Source organism: Aphelocoma coerulescens, chromosome 3, assembly GCF_041296385.1.
Source record: "Aphelocoma coerulescens isolate FSJ_1873_10779 chromosome 3, UR_Acoe_1.0, whole genome shotgun sequence".
Classification (NCBI taxonomy): Eukaryota; Metazoa; Chordata; class Aves; order Passeriformes; family Corvidae; genus Aphelocoma; species Aphelocoma coerulescens.
Window position 1 is genome coordinate 50,536,234 of NC_091016.1, and position 21,009 is coordinate 50,557,242.

The window sequence follows — 21,009 nt, forward strand, 5'->3', positions numbered from 1 at the left end:
TTTTATAAGAAAAAACCGTATGTTTCAGGAAAAGTTATTTTTCGTAATCTCTGCATTCTAGTTTTTGCCTAAAATTGTTCTGTCTGTGAATAGAGCTCTATTAAAAATATTACATGGATTGAAATGTGTGCCAGTGTTGATGTCCTTTGTCTTTGTAGGATAGCTGACCCTGACCAGCCTGTGCTTTGGTTGGACCAAATGCCTGCCCGGAGCCTTAGCAGAGGTTTCAATAATCACATTAACTTAATCAGGTAGGAGAGTTTTACCAAACAACATTCCCACACACACTAAGGGATTGTACCAAAAATTACCAGCTGTTTGTGAAACAGCATTTTACAGTATTGAATGTGTATGTACTTACTGTTTAATATTTATTTTATGTTTTCTAGTGGAACATTTGGCATTTGTGCATAATTTTCCCTCTTGACATTTCCTCTTTTTCCTGAATTTCAATTGTACAACTGAGTTATAGCAGTATCTAACAAGGATCCAGAATATGCATTATTTTCTTGTGCTGTTTTTGTTTCCCAAATAACCTTAAATGTAAAATTTTGATTAAGTTCATCATAGTTGTAATTTTTGCAAATGCTGCCTCTCAAAGGTAGTGGCATCAGTATTGAAACAATGCTGTTATATTAGCTTTAATACCAATTTACAGTGGAGAGGAAAAACATAATTCTTATAGTTATTTTCAAGGTAGGCCAGAGTAAAGCAAAAATGACAAAATAAGTAACCTGTGGAAGATAACAGTTACACTTTCAAATAAAGGTAAAATTTAAAAGATTCAACCACTGTTGTACGTTCCATCTTCTCCCATGCTGCAAAACTCTGTATTGTAGTCATGACAGTGCTACTTCCCTTGAAGTGGTGCAAGTGTGACAGACTCGATGTGGCAACATCACTGTCAATCACAGGAGCAGAGTGTGTTTGTGTAAGTAAATATGTAGCCAGGTTTCATCCTATTCCACCCCCTCATGGGAAATACTGAATCTTTGATCTGTCATTCTGCTTTTATATATGTCTATCTCTATTCTTTGAGAAGCTGTACTGAAAAAGGAGGATAAGGAAAACAAAGCCTTCTCAAGAATTATTTCAGGCAGAGAAAAACAGTGATGTTCTAATGTTCATATGCAGAGGCTAATGAGGCTTTGTCCTCACTCTTCCTTCCACTCTGTGAAATGGACCCTAGCACTGCTAGGGACTCTGCTTTACTTTATGAAGTGGTTAATGCATTGAACTCCAGTGCAGATCAGTTACTTTGCAAGATGTGCTGCTTCTTGAACAGTCTTGTGCTCAGGCTTCTCTCTTCACTCAAGCCAAGTGTTACATTTGGGCTGCAAGCTGTTTCCATCTTTGCTGTTGCTGCATTTCTCTCTTGTCATATGTACAGTGCAGCAGAAACCACAGCCATCTGTACTGAGATGCATTCCATACTTCACCTGTCTCTTCATGGTTTTATTTTTAAATGGGAGAGTAAAAGCCTAACTTCTAGGTGATCTGTGTTGGCAGAAAGGCATTAATGCAACAACACTTAATTAATGTCCTGAAACTAATACTGAACGTTTAACCTGGGGAAATAGGTCCCTGTACAGAATCTGTCAGGAACTCTTGTTTTGCAGTGGACAAAGTACTGTACTTGTTTACCTTTCATTAGAGAACGCTGGCAAAACGGGCAGTGTACTGTCAGAGCTCTTTCAGTCATTTTATAGAAGTCTGAAATAAGCTTCGTGAACATTCAGAATTGTAGGCCCACAGTGAACCTAATTCTAACCTTTTGGGTTTGGCTCAGCCTTGGCTTTTGGGGATCTCATCAGCATTTTGGTTGTGCTTATTTGATAGCTAAGTAGTGGTTCTCTGAAAAATACTCGCTTGGCACCTGTTTTGAAGAAACAATAGATTTGAAGCAGCCTAAATACCACTGCCTTAGGAGTTGATCATGCTTTAGTACTGGATGGTGATTGCATTCTTTTTGACTCTGGAAACCTCTTCTGGTTTGGTCATTCTCCAGCCTTAAGTAATAGCCACTTTCTTTGATCAACTTTCTATTGTGATTTGTTTCTGCTTTTGGCTCCATCCTGATGATTTCACATGACGTGAGGGATAAAAATAAATGAACATATTAAGTGGTAATGGTTGCTTTTTAAAATTTATTTTCATTTTGAAGCATGTTCTAGTTCACTATGATTTCTAAATGATAATTTCTTCTTAACGAATTATGCAGATTTGTATAATTTCCTTTTTACATTACTCAGCTTGTCAAATGGCTGCTGGTTGAAGAGACTAATCAGGCACAGAGCTAATACCCTTTTCTTGATAACTGAGATGGCTTTATGACTGTCTTTTGACTGTCCTTCAGGAAGATATACTTTGTTTTATAGTTAGGTTATGATTCAAAAGTTATCCCATACCCATTTGACTAAGGCTGAATTCTTTCTATAATAGTATGGCTACCTGACAACCAGGTGTAACAATAGATTTAGACTGGCAGCTAGCACTTTGCATGGTTATAATATATATTAAGATAAAAGCTGCTCAGTCAAACCAGAACAGCAACAGCAGTTGGGTGTTCTTCTAGTATTTGTAACAGATCTAGTCATGCTGAGCTCAAGCTGTCTGTAGGTTTTGTTTCATCTGAATTAGATACCAGGAATTTCTGTGGGCAGAACTACTTGGATTACCTCTCTGTTAGCATAACCATTTTCTTTACTCAGATTCTCTGCATTGGAAGTCCAGTATTGTTCAATTATTCCTGTCAAATGAGTCTTTTCATGGAGGCATTAGCATTCAGTGTCTGCTGGATTTTTTTTTCTTTTCCAGAATGGCAAAATGTTTGGAGTGTGTCAGAAAACAAAAACCTTTTTTGTTTGTTTTGTGTCAATTTGGGGACCTTTTTTAAAAGATATAGAAGAAACATCTTGCAGTTCACAATTTTTGATAGGCTTTCAGATCTTAATGTTCTGAAGATGCAAGTGTGTCAGCTGTCACTTTCTTTGTTGATCTATAGACAAGGGTGAATTTCCCTTATCTTCTTTCTGGCTTAAATGATCAAAGCTAGTAAGTTTGATTTAAAGTAGAGAAAATGTTTTGGAAAGCTTTAGTTGTTTTCATAGACAAAGCAAGGATTTGTGATCAGCTAAACACTGATGATATGCTTAATGTTCTTATTAAAAAAAAAGACACTCTGGAACACTGCAACTTTTGAATTCTTGGTGGTACTGTTTACTAAACAAGGAGAAAGAGTGGGAATAAACAGAAATCACTTTTGGCCACCCACCAAAATTCTTTTTTGGTACGACAGCTTCTAGATGGCCTTATAGAATGATAGGTCTGCTTTGGATATATTTTCCAATATGACACTAAAGGAAAATCCACTTTCTTATACTGACACACTACTGCCTGTTGTACAGATATTTTTTTAAGACAGATGGAAAATGATGGGACGTACAACAAGGGCAAATTATGTATATTAGATTTGTCTTCATCCTTCCGCTTTCCCTGCCTCCCTTTCCTCTGTGCAGATTCGTGTATGTGTTCTAATTCTGTTCAGTTTTTGATGACTGATTCTGCTGGTTTTCTGAGACTAGGCCTCCTAAGGTGAGAGACTGTCAAGTGAGGCATTAGGCAGGGACTTGAGCTGCCAAAAATCACTTAAAGTGGAAAGAAAAAGCTAGCTGTACACAGCTTCCTGTGATTGACAGTGGTTTTGCTTCCTCAGAGAGCGATAACGCTTGCTTTATAAAATCTTGTTTTGTAGACTGGGAGAAGAGGAAGGACTCCTACAAATGCAGTAATGGTATGTAATTTTTCCTCTCAGAGTGGTTATAATCCTAACAAGTTTCTACCACATTTTAATATAGAGTTTCTTTTACTTAGTTGTCCAAGGGAAAAAGCAACACCTTTTCGATGTTTTTGTTTTTCAGTTACTACTTGTAACTGTTGGGATTCAAGGCAAAATTAATTCAATATAGAGGGACATAGGTGAATAAAGAAAAATATATGTGGACAGTCAGAGCAGGTCAACATGTTTGGCATGTATGTATATTGCCAAATATGTAAACTGGAGAGTGTTGGTTCTCCAGATGTGCAAATTGAGAATTCTTTTCTAGTTTTGTTGTATCTGTGAGTCTAGGCAAGATTATACCTTGTACTGATGTCTTTTCCTGGTCTTAAAATCAGGAGTCAAACACAGTTAGAAGGGAAAAAGGGATTTTACCTTGGTATTTATTTTAAGGATCCTTAGGTGCACACGTCCAGATCAAATGCACTGAAATGCACACTGCAATGCACACCCCAGAAGATTGGGTATAACATTATAGGTTTTCCTAATTAGCATATCTATAAAAAATTCCCCAATGAGAGGCTCAAGTGAGCCCCCCTCCCCAAGGAGCCTTCTCCTGGATGGTTCTATCTTCGTTTACAGAATGTGTTCTGGAGAGGACCTTGGGGTCTGGGGCACACTGATCTCTAGCTACGAAGCTTCTAAAATGCTGAGTCTCTCAGCTTGACAAACAAGTCCAAGAATGTAGGCAAAAAGCACTAAGAATACAGAAGTAGTAAAAAAGGTATAACAGGGGCATAAAAGCAAAGGCAAAAAATCTTCATGGCATCAGTACAAATTGGTAAATATATATATATAAGATTTACTGGAATTAGGCACACTGAAAATGGGGAAATATGCATGGAATGTAGTTTATCAGAGAACAAAAATTCTAATGATACGTGAGTTTGAGCAAGTTCACTATGTAATCCATATTTAAAATGGGGGATTGGCAATTCACCATGTAGATAAACCCTACGTGGTTCATTCCTTTAATTTACAGAGCAACTGTGAATAAAATGGTGTCAAATGTTAATGAGTAATATTTGTGTCCTGGAATGTTGGGTTGAAGAACAAGACTTCAAAAAACCCTTTTTTTTCCTTTGTAGGGGACAGGTCATTAACATGCGGTACCTGGAATACTTTGAAAAAATTCTTCATTTTATCAAAGACAGGATCCTTGTTTATCATGGGTAAATTACAATTTTTTTTTCCCCCTGCTTCGTTCCCCTCGTAATAGTGATCTGAAATTTACATAATATTAATTTCAGAAAGTCTGAAAGATTTTTTTCTTAGTTTACTCAGTTCTGGTTTCCTTAGTAGATATAATTGTTTTAATTCCTGTTGGAGATGGAAGATCCTATTCATTGCCACATAAAGAAACTTAAACTAATAGGAAAAAACCACTGTGAATTACAGTGTACCTAGAAACTAATAACTGTTTTGAATTTGTAGCCATGGTTCTGTCATGATTGGATCTTTATTCTTTCTAAGCATATGATTTATTAAAGATGTTGGGTTTCCTCGTGGTAGAATCAAGTACAGTTACTCTGACTATTGAGATTAATTTATTAAGAAGTGAGGAAAAAAGAGAAAAGAAGATACGGAAGGTAATTTTCATTGAAACAGGTTTCTGGCAAGTAGTTTGAAATGAGCAGAGAACCTTTACTGTCTGTTACATAGATGGGTTGGTAGATGCTGTCCTGGAACTGAAGAGAGTTGTAGACTTTTGAGTGAAATAATGTGACTAAAGGTTATATGAAAATTGATGTTGGCATCTGTACTGAATACTGTGGCTCAGTATTCGATAACATAAAATAAAAAGCTCTTTTAGCTTTAAATCCTATAATTTTCCTTTGGCCTGGTAACATATTAAATACTGAGTTCTGTTTTTCAATCTCATTATACTACTTAAATATCAAAAAATGAAAGTGTAGAAAATCCTTGCAACAGCTGAAAACATTTACATTTTAGAAAATTTGTGGTAGTTGCTGAAAATACATAAGCTCTGTGGTAACTGGCAGTCTGTCCTCTGTTGCTAGGAAGTTTGTTCAGAGTACGCCCAGTAGCATTTGACCTTAAACCAGACCAACTGGTGCTGTGATTTCTAAAATAATGCTGTTCTTAAAAACTGGTATAGTGTAATTAATACTTATTAGAGCAGTAATTCAACAGGTTTCTTCATGATCCAGCTGTGCCTGCATCTGAAGTATTTACTTGCCTTTGAGGCTACACAGATGCGTGTATTTTGTGAAGAATATTTCTAATGTTAACTCTCTTCTACTTCCATCTTTCCTTATCTAGAACCCCCTGCCCACACACACACATGCAAACACTGTTTGATGCTTTAGAGTGGCCAATAGCAAAAGTAAGACAGAGTAGTTGATTAGAGTAACAAAAATCTGAATACTCAAATTGAGGTTTGAAGCTGAAAAAAATAAGCTGAGCTGATATACTTTTTGAAATACAGGAGAGAATGTGGGCAAGTATAAAGGAACTAATTTCCAGAAAATAAAAATTAACTTTAAATAACTTACTTCACTATGGCTGATTCGGTTAAAGGTATGTTAATTTCCAGAAATGCTACTTAAGTTCAACTATTATATTGCATATTTAATTTTTTTGCAGTGCTAATAATCCAAAAGGACTGCTAGAGGTACGAGAAGCTTTGGAAAAGGTACATAAAGTAGAAGATCTTCTTCCCATAATGAAGGTAAATTATAGAAAAACTTCAATATATGGTGTTCTGGAAGTTATTCAGTTCCTCAAAATAAAACCATTGTGTATAAACTTAAAATGAGTAACTGGAAATAGTAGTTCAGGTTACTCCAAATCTGCATATGTAGGGTTGGACCTTCCCTTTGATATGTGCAAATGGGTGATGTATATTTGAAATCCTTGGCCTAACTATGAATTGGTAACAAAATGATCGGAGAACAAAATGTTGAATGTAATTCTTTGAAGCCAGCCTTCTCAACCAAGAGGGTTTGTGATCAGATCTGCCATAGTGGGCTCACTCTATGCCTGTACAATAGGGAGGAAAAAATTGATTAATGTGCCTGAAAGATTAGGAATATGGAAGCTGTTTTTACTTAGGTTCATTGGTGCAGGTCAGTATGTGGTGGGGCTGGCATGGGGAGGTGGGGGAATAGTTTCCTTTAGTGACTGATAGCTAAAATGAAATCCTGGATAACATTTTCGTGCTTAGGAAGACCTGGCAAAAAAGAGGTGGGAAACTTGCAGATTTTCTTCCTGCTGGTGGTGGTCTTTGTAGAAGGGCTTTGGATATATGACCTGCAAAATGATTTATACTCTTAACTTAAATAGTAAGGCTTGAGCTGGGTAAGTAAAAGGTGTTCACCTATTCCCCCCTTCCTCCAAATTAATCTAGGGTGAGCAGTGCGTATTTGGGTTTAGGGAAACTATGTTACAAAGTATGTCTTTTTAAAGGATTGTACAAGATTTTAACTAGAGCAGAGTAAAATTTGGGAAGAAACAGTCATGCTAAATAGAGAGAAATTCATTGCTTTCTTATCTTGTGTGTCCGCATTGGAATTTAGTATGTAAGCAAAGCAGCCGGGTTGCCATAGAGCAGAGTTCTCTGAAGCATCATTGCTGCTACTCCTGACAGACTGTCTGGCTTTGGATGTGTTCTTGGTACTAGTGCTCACTCGTGCACTACAATTATCTTTGCAGGGGCTACGTGGCTTAAGCACTAAATTTTTCTATGGGTTTTTATAATGTGTTGTGAAAGTATGTTCTTTGAAGACACCCTAATTTCAGAGGTCCTTTTTATATTACTGTCTTGTTCTTGGCTTTGAAAGATGAAGCCAGTGGATACAAACTGAACCTAAACAAAAGTTTTTGATGAAGAGGTAGTCTTGTTGGGTTGAGTGAACAACTGAGTATTCCCTACTGACACACAAATGTGCAAGTAGGGCCCTGTAGAGTATCTAATATGATTACTTTTGAATTGTAGGCCAGAAAAAAAGCTACTAGTGGAGTTAAAAATACAGGTTACTCCAACAGAATGATGAAAATATATAAACATAGTGCACTGTACATTATTATTTTAAAGTAAATGTCTCAGCTGGCAGCAAATAGTCTTCCCAGTTTCCATACCTGTACATTTCAGTCCAGTTTGAGTCTCCTGCATCCCATTCCAAACTGTATCGAAGTGGAATGCTGTCTCATTAGAAGCTTTTAGTTTCTTTAAAATAAATGCAGATTCTCTTAAAACAAAATATCCTCCATCACAGGTTTTGGGTTAATATAAATAACTGCCTGAGTAAACACTAGTGCATGCTAGTCGTTATTAGTGCCTATATAAAATGAAAGTCTTTCTAATAGTGATGTAATCTGGTTATTTGGGTAGCTGGGGAATGCTGTATTGGAAAGCTGGGCTTTTGGCTTTACTTAAATGCAGTTCTGCCTGGTTTATACAAGTCTCTGGCTACAGTGTTACTCTTAGATAATGTAACTTTGTAAAATTCTTAAACCTAGAGATATTTTCCACCTGATGAGGATGAACATCAGTTGAAACTAGATCACAGTTAAGAAACTTTTGCTTTGAGTTGTATTCTGGAATTCACACCTGGACTAATGCAGACACTTCTTAGTGTAAACATAAAATGGGGTCTCAAGTTCCTGCTTTTGCATTTACACTGTTGCACCAAAAGGTTACCATCAACATGCAACTTGGGGAGAAATCTGTACAACTTGAACTGCTTTGTACAGTTGCTTTTCATAAACAGCGCTTTTTATTCACCATTTAGTTATAAAGTTGAATGCCTTACTCAGTATTTCTGGTTTTCATTCAGAAGGAAATAAAGGATGAATGAAATAATGTTGCTGACAGAAACTTTGTTTTGTTCCCTAAGTTTGTCCATTTTCGTTTCTACTCCACGTATTTTAGGTGCTTCAAAGCAATAGGTAGGCAGTCTGTCTCTGCTACCTCTAATATTACGGGTTTTTTTCTTTTGAAAGCAGTTTAACAGTAAAACCAGAGATGGATTCACTGTGAACACAAAAGTCCCCAGCTTGAAGGATCAAGGGAAAGAATATGATGGATTCACAATTACAATAACGGGAGATAAGTATGTTTGCTATTTTCAGGGTTTAGGGTACATGAAGTAACGATGAACTTAATTAGCAATTAATTGTCTGAAATGCCATTTCTGTGTGCATAAGGTGGGTTTTGTTTTTCACTAGTGGCATTTTTGTGAGTAACTAAAGTTTATTCATTTGAGGACTTGATTCCTTTTGTGTTTTAAACAGAAGGGGAATATGGGTAACACTGATGGCGTAAGCCTTGTTGAGTTGATTCTCTAACATACAGCACGAAATTGAAAAGAGACCTTGTTTTTCAGCTTAAACTATAAAATGCCTGAAGGGGAAAACTATCAAATACCTCAATCTTTATACATATCAAAATTCATTTCTTCTTGTGAGACCTTGTCTTTTGTGTTGACTGAGAAATCCTGAATGGAATGGAAATTTCTGTGGTCTAAGAGTAGAAGACACTCTCTTCTATTTGAGATTTTGGCCTTTTTTATGATTCAGATGTTTGCACACCTTCTAGCTGCAAGTGAAAATTTAAATAGTACCTGCATGTATGAGAATACATTCTCTGGATGAGATAGTAAATTTCTCACTTTATGGATTCTGATTCCTTGTCTTTCTGAACAATGAGCAAGTCTGAAGCTAGAAGTGCTGTCCTACTATTAAATAAAAACTTTTAAAAATTAAAATTCTATGCATTGGGATTTTTCCCAGAATTTGTCTGCTTTCAATGAGTGGCATGGAAGCCAAACTTCCCTGCTAGAATGTTAATGTATCTCTTGTTTTTCATTTTACATTCTAAATCACAGGCCTATATACAGTGAAATGGCATTAAGTGTATGGCCTCACTATTTTGCGGAAAATATTTTGTTGTCAGTAAATAGCCTAACTTTGTTCTGGACAACCTTTGTTCAGTATCACTCAGTCTGTTTTGATCCATAGTTTGTAACTATGCTTTAATACCAAAACAATCCCGTTTTGGTAGTTTAGGAATGAAGAAAAACTACACTCTAGATTCTATACCAAAATCCTAAGTCTGTAAAGATATTTTAAAATTTGATATTTCTTATTTTTTACCCACAATTTAAGTGAAACACTAATGCTTGTCAGATAGTCTTGGTGGCAGTCTTTAGATATTCTTTCAGACTTAGAATGTGATGTGGCATTTTTAATTCAGTGAATTTTGGGGAAGTAATGCATGTATCTCCTGCTTAGGGAAGATGATAGGAAAAAGGTGATGTGTAACTGTAGTAGATTTGTAATTTACCCTGGATATGCATCAAGTTCTGTTCAAAAATTTTCTTTCCTCCTTTTCTTTTCCATCTGCTTAATAGAGTGGGGAACATACTATTTTCAGTAGAAACTCAGACGACAGAAGAGAGGACACAGCTGTATCATGCAGAAATAGATGCGCTATATAAGGATTTAACAGCTAAAGGAAAAATTCTAATTCTGTCTGCAGAGCTGGGGGTAAGGCTGTTCAAGGAATTATTAATTCCTTGAAAAAAATCCTTTTATGCTTTTATACTCTCTTTTCTGTAGTCCCTATTCTAATACTTTTTGACAGAGTTCTTAAGTAATAAAGTTACTTAAACCCAGTTATGATGAATACCATAAGAAGTTGCTGTGATTCTGTCTGTAGCTGTAAAATTTGCTGTGCTTTGCCTGAAGTACTAGAGAGTGTCCAGAGTGTCCAGGCAAGGTCTCAATATCACAGTGTGTCCTGGTTTTTTCTTGTTTTTCTCATGGGTCTGTGTTCACCTTCGTCATCATCCCTGTAAGTACTGTTCAGGATTTGGCACATGGTGGTTACACATGAGTAACACGAATTCATGACAGGCACTAGAACTGTGTTTGTGCTGATTTGATGTGCGAGGAGAATCTGACTACATTTGGGATATAACAAAGTAGTTTGATTAAACATCTGTTAGTCAGACTTCAACTTCACAATTTGACATTTTTGCATTTGAAATGGTTCTTAAAAAGACAGTAATTTCAGTAACGTAAGACTTTGCAATATGTTTACCTTTATAAGTTACTACCTGGCTATTAAATTACCTCTGATTCACACTTTTTTTTTTTCTCTTAGGAAGTAGATGCTGTTTGCAACTTGATCCTGTCACTAGTTTATTACTTCTATAATTTAATGCCACTTTCAAGAGGATCTAGGTTAGTGTTTGTATTCATCATGTCTTTTACCTTGGATGCATGCTGTACAATGTCCATGTGTTGCAGTATGTTAATATATTTTTTAATATTAATATTATTTTTAATAGACCTGTGTGCCCTTCGCAGTCTCTCCTTTTGTGCTGCCATGACAATGGGAACTGACTTAGTATTGTTTTAAAAGCTAGTTTGTAATTGCTGATGGTAACTATTCATAGCTGCATGTATATTTAAAATGATGAGTAGTCTGTATTTATAGACATCAGCTCACACATTGAGAAGCGTCATTTTTAAATTGTAACGCTTGGTTTTCTAATCCATATTGTGTTACACCACTCATTTCACTTGAGGCTTTTCTGAAATGTGTATTTAAGATGAAATATACTTGACATAACTTATTTTAATAAAATACACTAAAATACTATTTTAGTAAATTGTTGCAACTGTTTGGGTCACTAAATGAAACCACAGGATAAAGTTCCATATGTCTCAGAACTCTTCAACTGGAATTCTAGTTTAATGCAAACCTGGTTACATCTAAGACTTAGGAGTTTCTGTTCCACAAAGCACTTAATATCTTTAATATTACTACTAGATACAGTTCAATATGAAAAAAACCCTGAGATTTTGGGATTTTATAATCAGATTTTCCATTTTTCTTATAGAATGTAAAAATGAAGAGAAATTCTGTCTGATATCCACAGTTCAAAAAAAAAATAACTGAACAGCTTTACAGTGCCTCTAGCTCTATTGCAGTAGAGTTCATAAACTCTTCTGGGCTGCAGCTAATCTTCTTGGGAACAGGAGCTTGCTTTGTTTTCAGCCATGTGGAGTCTTAAGAACTCTGAAGTCTAAAAATATGGTTCTAACTAATGTAGAAACAGTAGTAAAACCCCATAGGTTCATAACTTCAGTGATTTCACTTTTTACGTGTTTCATGCTTTTTTTTCTTCTAAAATAACTAGCATGGTAATCTTTACTAGCCTTCTATGAAACAATGCGATGTTCCATTTGTTTTGTAGTCTTAAATAGCATTATGGAAAGACTTCTACTCCATTTGTTGTCTTTAATTTTATTCTTTTAGTGTGATAGCTTATTCAGTGATAATGGGAGCATTAATGGCAAGTGGAAAAGAAGTATCAGGAAAAATTCCTAAAGGAAAGGCAAGTATCAAAATACCTAAATACACTAGTTCAGTCTTAATGGAGGAAGTAATACTTGTAAGTGTGGGGAAAGAGCTGTAAGAACAAAAAAAAAAAAAGAAATTGCATGCTTATTTGCTGGAGATGGGTTAGCTGCAGTCTGTGATGTCTTGCAGCCGGAGAGTGTTGAAAATTCCATTGCTATTCTGACAGCAGGTGAATTTGGAGATGGTATGTGCAATAATTTGGATTTGTCAAATTGTAGCAGTATGGTCTCATAGGAATTACAGATCTGTTAGTGAAGCATTTCTGGTGGGCTGAGATGCTCTTTTCAGCTTGCTTTGAGAAGGGTTCTGAGAATACTGGGGCAGGAAAAGTCACTCTTCTGGCACACAGCAGAGATTTTCTGTCTGTACTCTCAGTGTATTGTAGAGCTTTTAGGGCTTGGTAAGTAGAAATGGATTTGCAACTTCTTTTGATTTCTCCTTCCCCTCTGTATTCTGCTGAATTTGAATTAAGTCCTAATTTTTAAGTGACTAAATTTGAATATTATACCACTGTGCTCAATAAAGTGACTACATTTGAGTATTATACCACCTTGCTCAGTAAAGGATTCCTTTTCTTCAATAATTGGGGGTTGTTAGCTGTATTACCTTTACAGCATGAAAGGAGTGAGAACACCCCTGTCTCTTTAAAGTATTGTCAAAAGAATCCAAGTTGTTGAAGAAAATATCCTGCATGGATAACTGAAGAAAGGATGACTTTCTATTTTGTTCTGGAAAGCCCTGAAAACAATGTACTCCTTTTGAGTACAGTGAACTCTAGTAGCTTTTAGGAGCAAACTGCATTTGCTTAGCAGCAAGAAAGCTTTTCAGTACACCATGAAGCTGGTATCTTCCCCATTCTGAGGGAGTTCACGCTAAGGTAAAATACTTACGTGGGCTTTCTTAAGCAGTTTCTTAGGACTTGATAGAGTAGTATTTTGCTGACTGATTTTATGCCAGCAAGCAGTTTCAGGATTACTACTAAGCAGGATTTCTGACTTACAGGAACACTGGGGACATCTTTACATTTGATGGCTTTTACTGAAACAGAGTTCCTGAATCTGAATAAACCTGTTTTTTAGGAAAGTTTTCACAGTGTGGAAGAGGTTGTTTTCCCCGGTTGAATGAAACTGGAATTTGTTTTTTTGCCAGAGTTGTTAGAAGGGCTAAGCTGGTCCCAGGCTTATGACAGCAGGCATTTTCAGGCTGCTCTGAAGTCAAAGGTGCACAGTAGTCAAGAGTCCTGTTGTTGCCTGGCAGGTCATTCAGTAGCCATGGCCAGTGTAGCTTCGAGTATCATGGTGGGGTGTGCAAACCCCACAGAGAATTTTAGTGCCTGGCCTGAATGCTGATTTCAAACTGATGGTGAGGGACAAAGCAGTCAGGGCACAGACTGGTTTGTAAGCTTACTCATGTCTTACCAAGAACATAGGTAGCAAAGCCCTCAAAGCCATTCTTCAAGTTAGAGAACTTAAAAATTCTGTAATTTCTTAATATTTTTTTTGTTTTCTTGCATTTTCAGCTGGTTGATTTTGAAGCCATGACCGCACCAGGGTCTGAAGCTTTTAGCAAAATAGCAAGGAGCTGGATGAATCTAAAAAGGTAAATCCTTTTGTTCAGATGGGGAATGGGGAAATAAACTATGAAAGACTATGTGTAAAATTCAAACCTATACTAAGAAATGTTACTTAGAAATTATGAGTTTAGTAAAGGATTCAGTGTATTTTTTAACACTCTTTGGAATTGATCAGACAAGATTTGCATTTATACACAGAGTAGTGTATTTCTAGTCTAACAGAGTAGTTAGTAGTCCAGACGTTCAGTTATGTATTATCCTCTGAGGAAATTATTTGGGTTAATATTTTCTTCATTTTGTCCAGTGGGTCAAATTTGTCTTTTTATATTATGGCTTATCATTAGTAGCTCTGTCAATGAGTGAACAAAGCAAGGGGAAATTTTGACCTTTTTTAAAAATTCTTATGGATCTCTTCAAACTACATATCCACAGTAATTTGCTTATCCTTTAGTGCTATTTTGATTCAGAGAATAAGTGTTTTCAAAGTAGATGGACATTTTGAGTACAGAGAATTACATTACTTAGTATAGGTGCATGACTTTTGTGCAATGCTTTAAAATTTTGATTTTCATGTGAATTTATAATTTAATACTGCATGCATTGACAAGGAATTAATATTATGAATCTGGTGCATTTGATTGGTCCCCTACTGGTTATTAACCACACAAAATCTAAAAATCAGGCCAGACACACCATCAGTTCTAGTATACTTCCAAGTCAGGGTCAAGACACTTAAAGGGTTCTGAGAGAGTTGTCCAAAGTCCTTACAGGGCCATCTATAATCTTGGAAACATGGTGCACATCAGGGGACATTCTCGGTTAGTGCAGGAAAGGAAGTCTTGAGTTCCTTGTCAGGAAGGCCAAAAGGAAACCCAGGGAAACTGTAGGCTGGTCAGCCTCATTTTGGTTCCTGGGAAAGTCATGAAGTGAGTCTTCTAGGAAAGCATTTCAGTTTATATGAAGGAAAAGGTCACAGAAAGCAATCAATGTCATCTTACGAAATGTTTGACCCAGTGATGGTTCTCTGTGGTAAAAACTGACTTTTGGGGATGATGAGAGCAATCAATGTTGTTTATTTTTACTTCAGCAAGGAGTCCTGCACTACTCTCATATCAAGATAGCACATTATGGTCAGGACAAACTAGATGGATTAAGAAGGTGTTTGGATAATCAGATTTAGGGGCTATTCAGCACTTTAGACCACACCTAAAATACCGCATCAGATAAACTAGATGATAAACCAGAACAAATTCAGTTGAGAGCCACCTGTATGGGTGGAGAGAGTTGGGCTTGTTCAGCCTGGAGAAGATAAGGCTTTGATCTAACAGCAGCTCTGCAGGAACTGTGAGTGTTTGGTGGGAAGACAAAAATGTGCATGAGTTGAAATGACGTTTAGACTTGGCATAATCTTTTCATTCGCAGACTGCCCAAAGAGGCTGTGCAGTCTCTACCGCTGGAGATTTTCAAGACTTGGCAGGATAAAGCCCTGACATGCTGATTTGACTTTTTGGTTGACCTTGCTTTGAACATGATCTTAGATCACATCTCCTGAGGTCTGGTCCAGCTTCCTAGACACTGTGGAACTCAGCAGCTGCTCTTAGTGCCGAGTATCTCATACTGATTAGTGTTGTTTATTATCAGGGGTTCTGAGCCTGGTGAATTTCACTAGACTATAAAATCCCTTCCTAAATGAAGAAGGCTAATAAGATTCAAGGACATCTTTGTCCAACTCAGGCTAAAAATCTACTTGTAAATGAGTCAAATTCAGTAATCATTAAGGATTGACATTTCAAAACTATATGTGTACCAAGTTGTGGTTTTTATTAAAAGTAGTCTGCACAAATATTGAGACGTGCTTGTCTTAGAAATGTAAAATATTTATGGTTCCCACAATTTTTTCTGTAATTCTCTCAATTATGTACTCTTCTTTATTAATCCTCTAGTCATGCTGGTTTTTGTTTTGTGGGTTTCTTTTTTTTTTAAGACATATCTTTACCAAAGAGAAACTTCTCTCTTGGGAATAAAGTCAGCTTAAGCCATTTCAGTGCTACTCATGTGTTTCTGACTCCCTCAGCTGTGTTGAAATTTATGGGAATCCATGTCAAACCAGATCACGGAGCTCATTTGTGTTAAAAATAAACTTGCCAAAACAATTTCTTTTTAATCAATACCGTTTGTAGGATAGTACAACCTAGAGTATTGCTGGGTCAAATTAGAGATGTATAATAGGTGAGGAAATGAGCCAAAGTGGAGAAAATGCTAAAGTTGACTTTGTTGAGAGAAAAAAAAACATCTGAAGAACTACAGCCCAAAGGACTTGATGTAATAATATGAAGATAATTAGCCTCAGTGTCTAATTTGTCTGTAGTAGACAAATAATAGTGGATATGCTAAATAAGGCTGGAAGACTTAAAGCAATACATTTCTTCTTTAACTTCTGCTGCTTTTGAAAGCTCTTCTATGTAGTCACTGTTTTCATTCTGTATGGTGACAGAGGCATCATGAAAAGCAAGAGCTGGTTGTGAACAACAGTCTGAGAATCATTGAATCATTAAGGTTGGGAAAAAACTTTAAGATCATAGAGTCCAACTTCCAATGCTGCTAATCCAGCAGCACTGTGTTCACCACTAAACTATGTCCACAAGTGCTGCATCCACACACTCTTTTATTGCTTCCAGGAATGGTGATTGCACCATTTCCCTGGGCAGCTTATTCCAATGTCTTCACCCTTCCCGTGAAGAAATATTTCCTAATATCCAATCTAAACCTTCCCTGGCACAGCTTGAGGCAGTTTCCTCTGGTCTTGCCCCTTGTTAACATAAGAGAAGAGACCAAGCCCCACCTGGCTACACCCTCCAGGCTACACCTACCAGGTGGTTGTAGAGAGCAGTAAGGTGGCTCCTGAGCCTCCTTTTCTCCAGGCTAAACAACCCCAGCTCCCTCAGCTGCTTCTCCTAAGACTTGTGTTCCAGGCACTTCACCAGCTCCATTGCCCTTCTCTGGACTCACTCCAGCACCTCAGTGTCCTGCTTGCAGTGAGGGGTCTAAAACTGGACATGGGACTTGAGGTGTGGCCTCACCAGTGCCGAGTACAGGGGGACAATCACTGCCCTGGTCCTACTGGCCACACTATTGCTGATAGAGGCCAGGATGCCATTGGCCTTCTTGGCCACACTGCTGGCTCATGTTCAGCTGCTGTCAACCAGGACACACAGATTCTTCTCTGCCCCGCAGCTTTCCAGCCACTTTGCCCCAAGCCTGTTGCATGGGGTTGATTCTTGACACAGGTCCCAAATTTGTTGGAGAAAGAAGTCTAAGTTAATGTGTTAACTTGCAGGTAAATTATAAAACTCATCAAAAAATAACTTTTTTTTTTTCTCTTTCAGTATTTCACCTTCTTACAAGAGTCTACCATCAGTAACAGAGACTTTTCCAACCCTGAGAACAATGATTGAAGTACTAAATACAGACTCATCTCACTGTCTAAAAAAAACTATAGTTGTTGTATAATTTATACAAATAAAAGGCCAAGAGGTTCCGCTTCATAAATTATTTTGAACGGCAAATTATGGTCAAAATGGTTTGATTTTGTTTTGGGTTTTTTTTTTAATAGAACAAACTTACTTGACTATTTATCACCAAAGTAAAAGAAATCTTTCTGTGACCAGGAATATAAAAAAGGAAAAAAGAAGTAGAACAACTGATTTTTCATATTAAGTCACACTCTAAGAGAAATAGTTATGCAGGGGCCAAACTGAAGAGCAGTAAGAAGCTTGATCACAGTTATGAACTGAACATACTGCAGGTGAAAATTTATTCAAGAAAAAAAAAAGAAAAGTAATCTTCATTGGAAATAATGCTATACTACTTCTCATTGTTTTTTTTTCAAAACCTCTGAATTTTGCACAGAAATTTTAGAGCTGTACCATATGTGAGTAATTGGAGAATACACAGGCATTTCATGTAGTGCAGTCCAGTGAAGGAATAGATGTCAGCTTAAAAGAATGGGGTTCAGGGAAACATCATTTGGAAACAAAACCAAACAAATCACATATAATTACATATAACTACAAACAAAATACATATTACATATTGGAGTTACGCTCTTGGTGAATAAATGTCAGAAACACAATGATCTCCCTTTCCAAGTACCCATTGGTGGTGGTGGTTGGCAAAAGTTCTCAACGGATTGACAGGATTGAAGTATGCTAGGAGCACTAGCTGGGGTTCCTTGAGTTGTGTTTGTTGCACAGACTTGGCAGAATTCTGGAAAGACAGGTTTCCTGAGGGCAGGGCTATTTCAGTCCAAATAGCATGGACAGTACCATGAACCAATTTCTGGTTGTAATAGTGATGATGGTACTTCTGGTGAGTCCTTACTGAATTATTCTTATTTTAGCTTCAGCTCCGTGACCTTAGAGCTCTTTGTCAGGTTAAGTGATTGCAGAAACAGCAAGCAATCGTGGGTCAAATATCTGGTTTCCTTAGTGGCTTTGATAAACTTTTTTTCCTACCTGAATATTCACTATTTCAGGAAATGTACAGAATTGTTCTGTTTCAGGTACAGCTTTCAACTGCTTAAATTTGATTCTGTTGCTGTCATTTTCTACATGAATATTCTTCCAGTTTCCCAGAGGTTTGGGCTTTGCTGGGCAATTGCAAGTACCTGGCCTAACCAGGTAACATGGAATATGCAAAAGAATAAGTTACCAAGGAAGAGGGGAAAAGATCCTGCATATACCCCAAGTGTACCAATAGCAGTGGTGTGGTTGCTTTTCTCTGAGTACAGTGCAGTGCAATCTCAGTCCCCTCTTTAATGAAGAAAGGAATGCAGCAAAGCATCAAGAATGTTGATACAGGTGACTTAACTTCAGTGGGATTGACAATGGGGTGAATTTATGGAATGGAGGGTTTCTCCTTGATTATTCCACGAAAGTATTTATTGGATTCAAAGTGGGCTCTGTGTGTTAAGAACAGGGGCTGGAAGTGCCACAAGGTTAGAAGCTGTGGTGAATACTGACATCCATTATATGAAAAGCTCTTTTGATTTAGATTTCACTGTTTGTTACCTTATTTGCAGAATGGGACAGATATGGGTAGCTAGAGACCTAAAAGTTTCTGTATGCAGGATTTTCATGGAGGTAAAAAATGAATCCCAGAAAATGGGTGCATACTGTATCTTCATTGGGAAGCAGTACATCCCAGACACATTACAGGCATTTTGGAGTTTTACTTTTGTCTGTCTAGTTGATGAACTGGCTGCTTGTTGCATTTAGGCTGAATATTAGCAATGCATATTCCAGTCTGGACTTACCTATTGGATGAAACAACAGGTATCTCTCAGCACTGTGAACCAAAATGTGGTAAATGGAGAAAATGAGAAGACCCACTTCAAAAGTGTGCTTCCAATTTAAATTAGTCCAGGGTGCATATGTACCTATGGAAGTCTTTTTTCATGAATTTTTGTATCCTAGGATTGTACATTGAAAACACAAGGGTAAGGAAAGAACATGCTTTCCTTCCACATGAAACAAATGTTGCTGTTGCTTCCTCTCTAAGAACAGACTCTTAAAATACTAACTTCTTGCCTTAATTTATGGTACTGTTTACCAGATTTATTAGCACAGGGAAGTAACACTGTATGAAGCAGATTTTTTGTTCACTTTTTAATCCTATTTCTTGTATGTCTGAAAGTAGGCTTAGAATGTATTTCAAAGTTTGCATGCACTGTACTGGAGCTACACTGGTAATAATAACATGGTTTGATTTGATCAAAAATTGTGACCCAACATCCAGCCAAGGGTAGAATGATCTAATGTGCAATATCTTGAACTGTAGAAATCACCATTTGCTTTGCAAATATCAGAAAGCAAATGGTATGCCCATGTCTAAACCCGTTTTTCCTAAAGCCTGTTTTTCTCTTCTCCTTGTTTGCTTGTTAAGTTCAGGTCCATATATCTGATGAGGGGTGCGTAATAGGTGAGTGCCCTAAATACAAGGAAATGTAGAAAAGTGGGGAAATAGCTGTTTGGAATCCAAGATTTTAGCCTTTAGTAAGCACTGACACACTTTGTAATGCTTCTATGCTTTTGGAAGGATAAGTGTGATTCTGAGTAAGTAAAACTCATCAGGAGAAAAAAAAAAGGCAGAATTTCCTATGCAGACCCAAGGGTCATTAACCAAACCATAACAAAGGCAAATTTGACCACCTGTTTAGTACCAATGAACATGCATTCTAAACTTGGTTGATCAGAATTTCTATAAAGGGCATAAGTAGGTATTTCTTTGCAAGTAAGGATGAAGGAGGCTTGGAGTTTTCTTTGAAATAATTGGGTTACTGTCCATTTGTGACACACACATTTTCCCAACATTCTGTTCTTAAGTACCTTCTTCTATCCCACTAGAAATAAGCACTATTTGCTTCTTCTGTTTAGAAGTATAAGAAACCTCTACTACATTTCATTAAGGAGGAAAGGAGTTGTTACTTTCCTGGAAGAACAGCAGCCTGGAAAATGTGCCTAGCTTTATGCCTTCATTTTGTTCTAATGTCTTGTAAGCCTGTAAGTTTTATTATGCCTTGTCTTTTTCATTGAGAAAGGGGAATCAGCATTGGCACTTGACCAGACAATCTTTGGAACTACGAAAAGGAGGGGTTTTGGTTTAGGGATTAGACCAGAGGGAGTGGAGAAGGGGTGGTGGGGAAGAAAAAAACTGCTTGTCCAAACCAACCATGTACAATTGTCTGGGTTTCCTTGTCCTCATTTCTTACTCCTGCGACTGACTTCGTACCCACCCCCTGGTGGCGGACAGAAGAGGTTAATGGGAGATCACGGGAGGGTTAGGTGTAACCTGTATTACACCTCTGTGAGTGTGTGTGTGCCTGCAAACGTGTTTAAAAGGCTTGTTTCTCTGGGCGTGATGCAGATGACTAAGAAAGCGAGCTCAAGTAAGCGCTCTCAAACAAGTTTAACAAACAAAACAGGATTATATAACTGGGCTGGTATGTGATGACTTGGGGAACTGTAATTACCTCCTAAGAACCAAGTATGTGGAGAAATCTAATTATCATTTTCCATCCTCTTCTGTGTCATCTTAGACAGCTGGTCTAGCGATACCATTTGAACTCTTAAATGGGAACATTAATGTGTTGTAACCCCAATCATTTATCTATTAAGAATGATACTAAAGAAAGCAGAATGAGGA

At 37.2% G+C, this 21,009-nt stretch overlaps 1 protein-coding gene across 2 annotated transcripts in view; it reads left to right on the forward strand.

Annotated features, from left to right (window-relative positions):
• The window catches only part of TTC13 (tetratricopeptide repeat domain 13), a 40,803-nt gene extending 23,431 nt beyond the window's left edge, over positions 1–17,372 (forward strand). Inside the window, exons 15-23 of one of the 2 annotated variants that reach the window (XM_069010235.1) lie at positions 159–251; positions 4,927–5,010; positions 6,446–6,530; positions 8,804–8,913; positions 10,213–10,348; positions 10,968–11,047; positions 12,129–12,207; positions 13,753–13,832; positions 17,193–17,372. In XM_069010235.1, coding sequence (XP_068866336.1) covers positions 159–251; positions 4,927–5,010; positions 6,446–6,530; positions 8,804–8,913; positions 10,213–10,348; positions 10,968–11,047; positions 12,129–12,207; positions 13,753–13,832; positions 17,193–17,316 — 871 coding nt within the window. In that variant the 3' untranslated portion in view covers positions 17,317–17,372. The other variant, XM_069010236.1, reaches the window with a different exon arrangement.
• Positions 17,373–21,009: the final 3,637 nt, after the last annotated feature.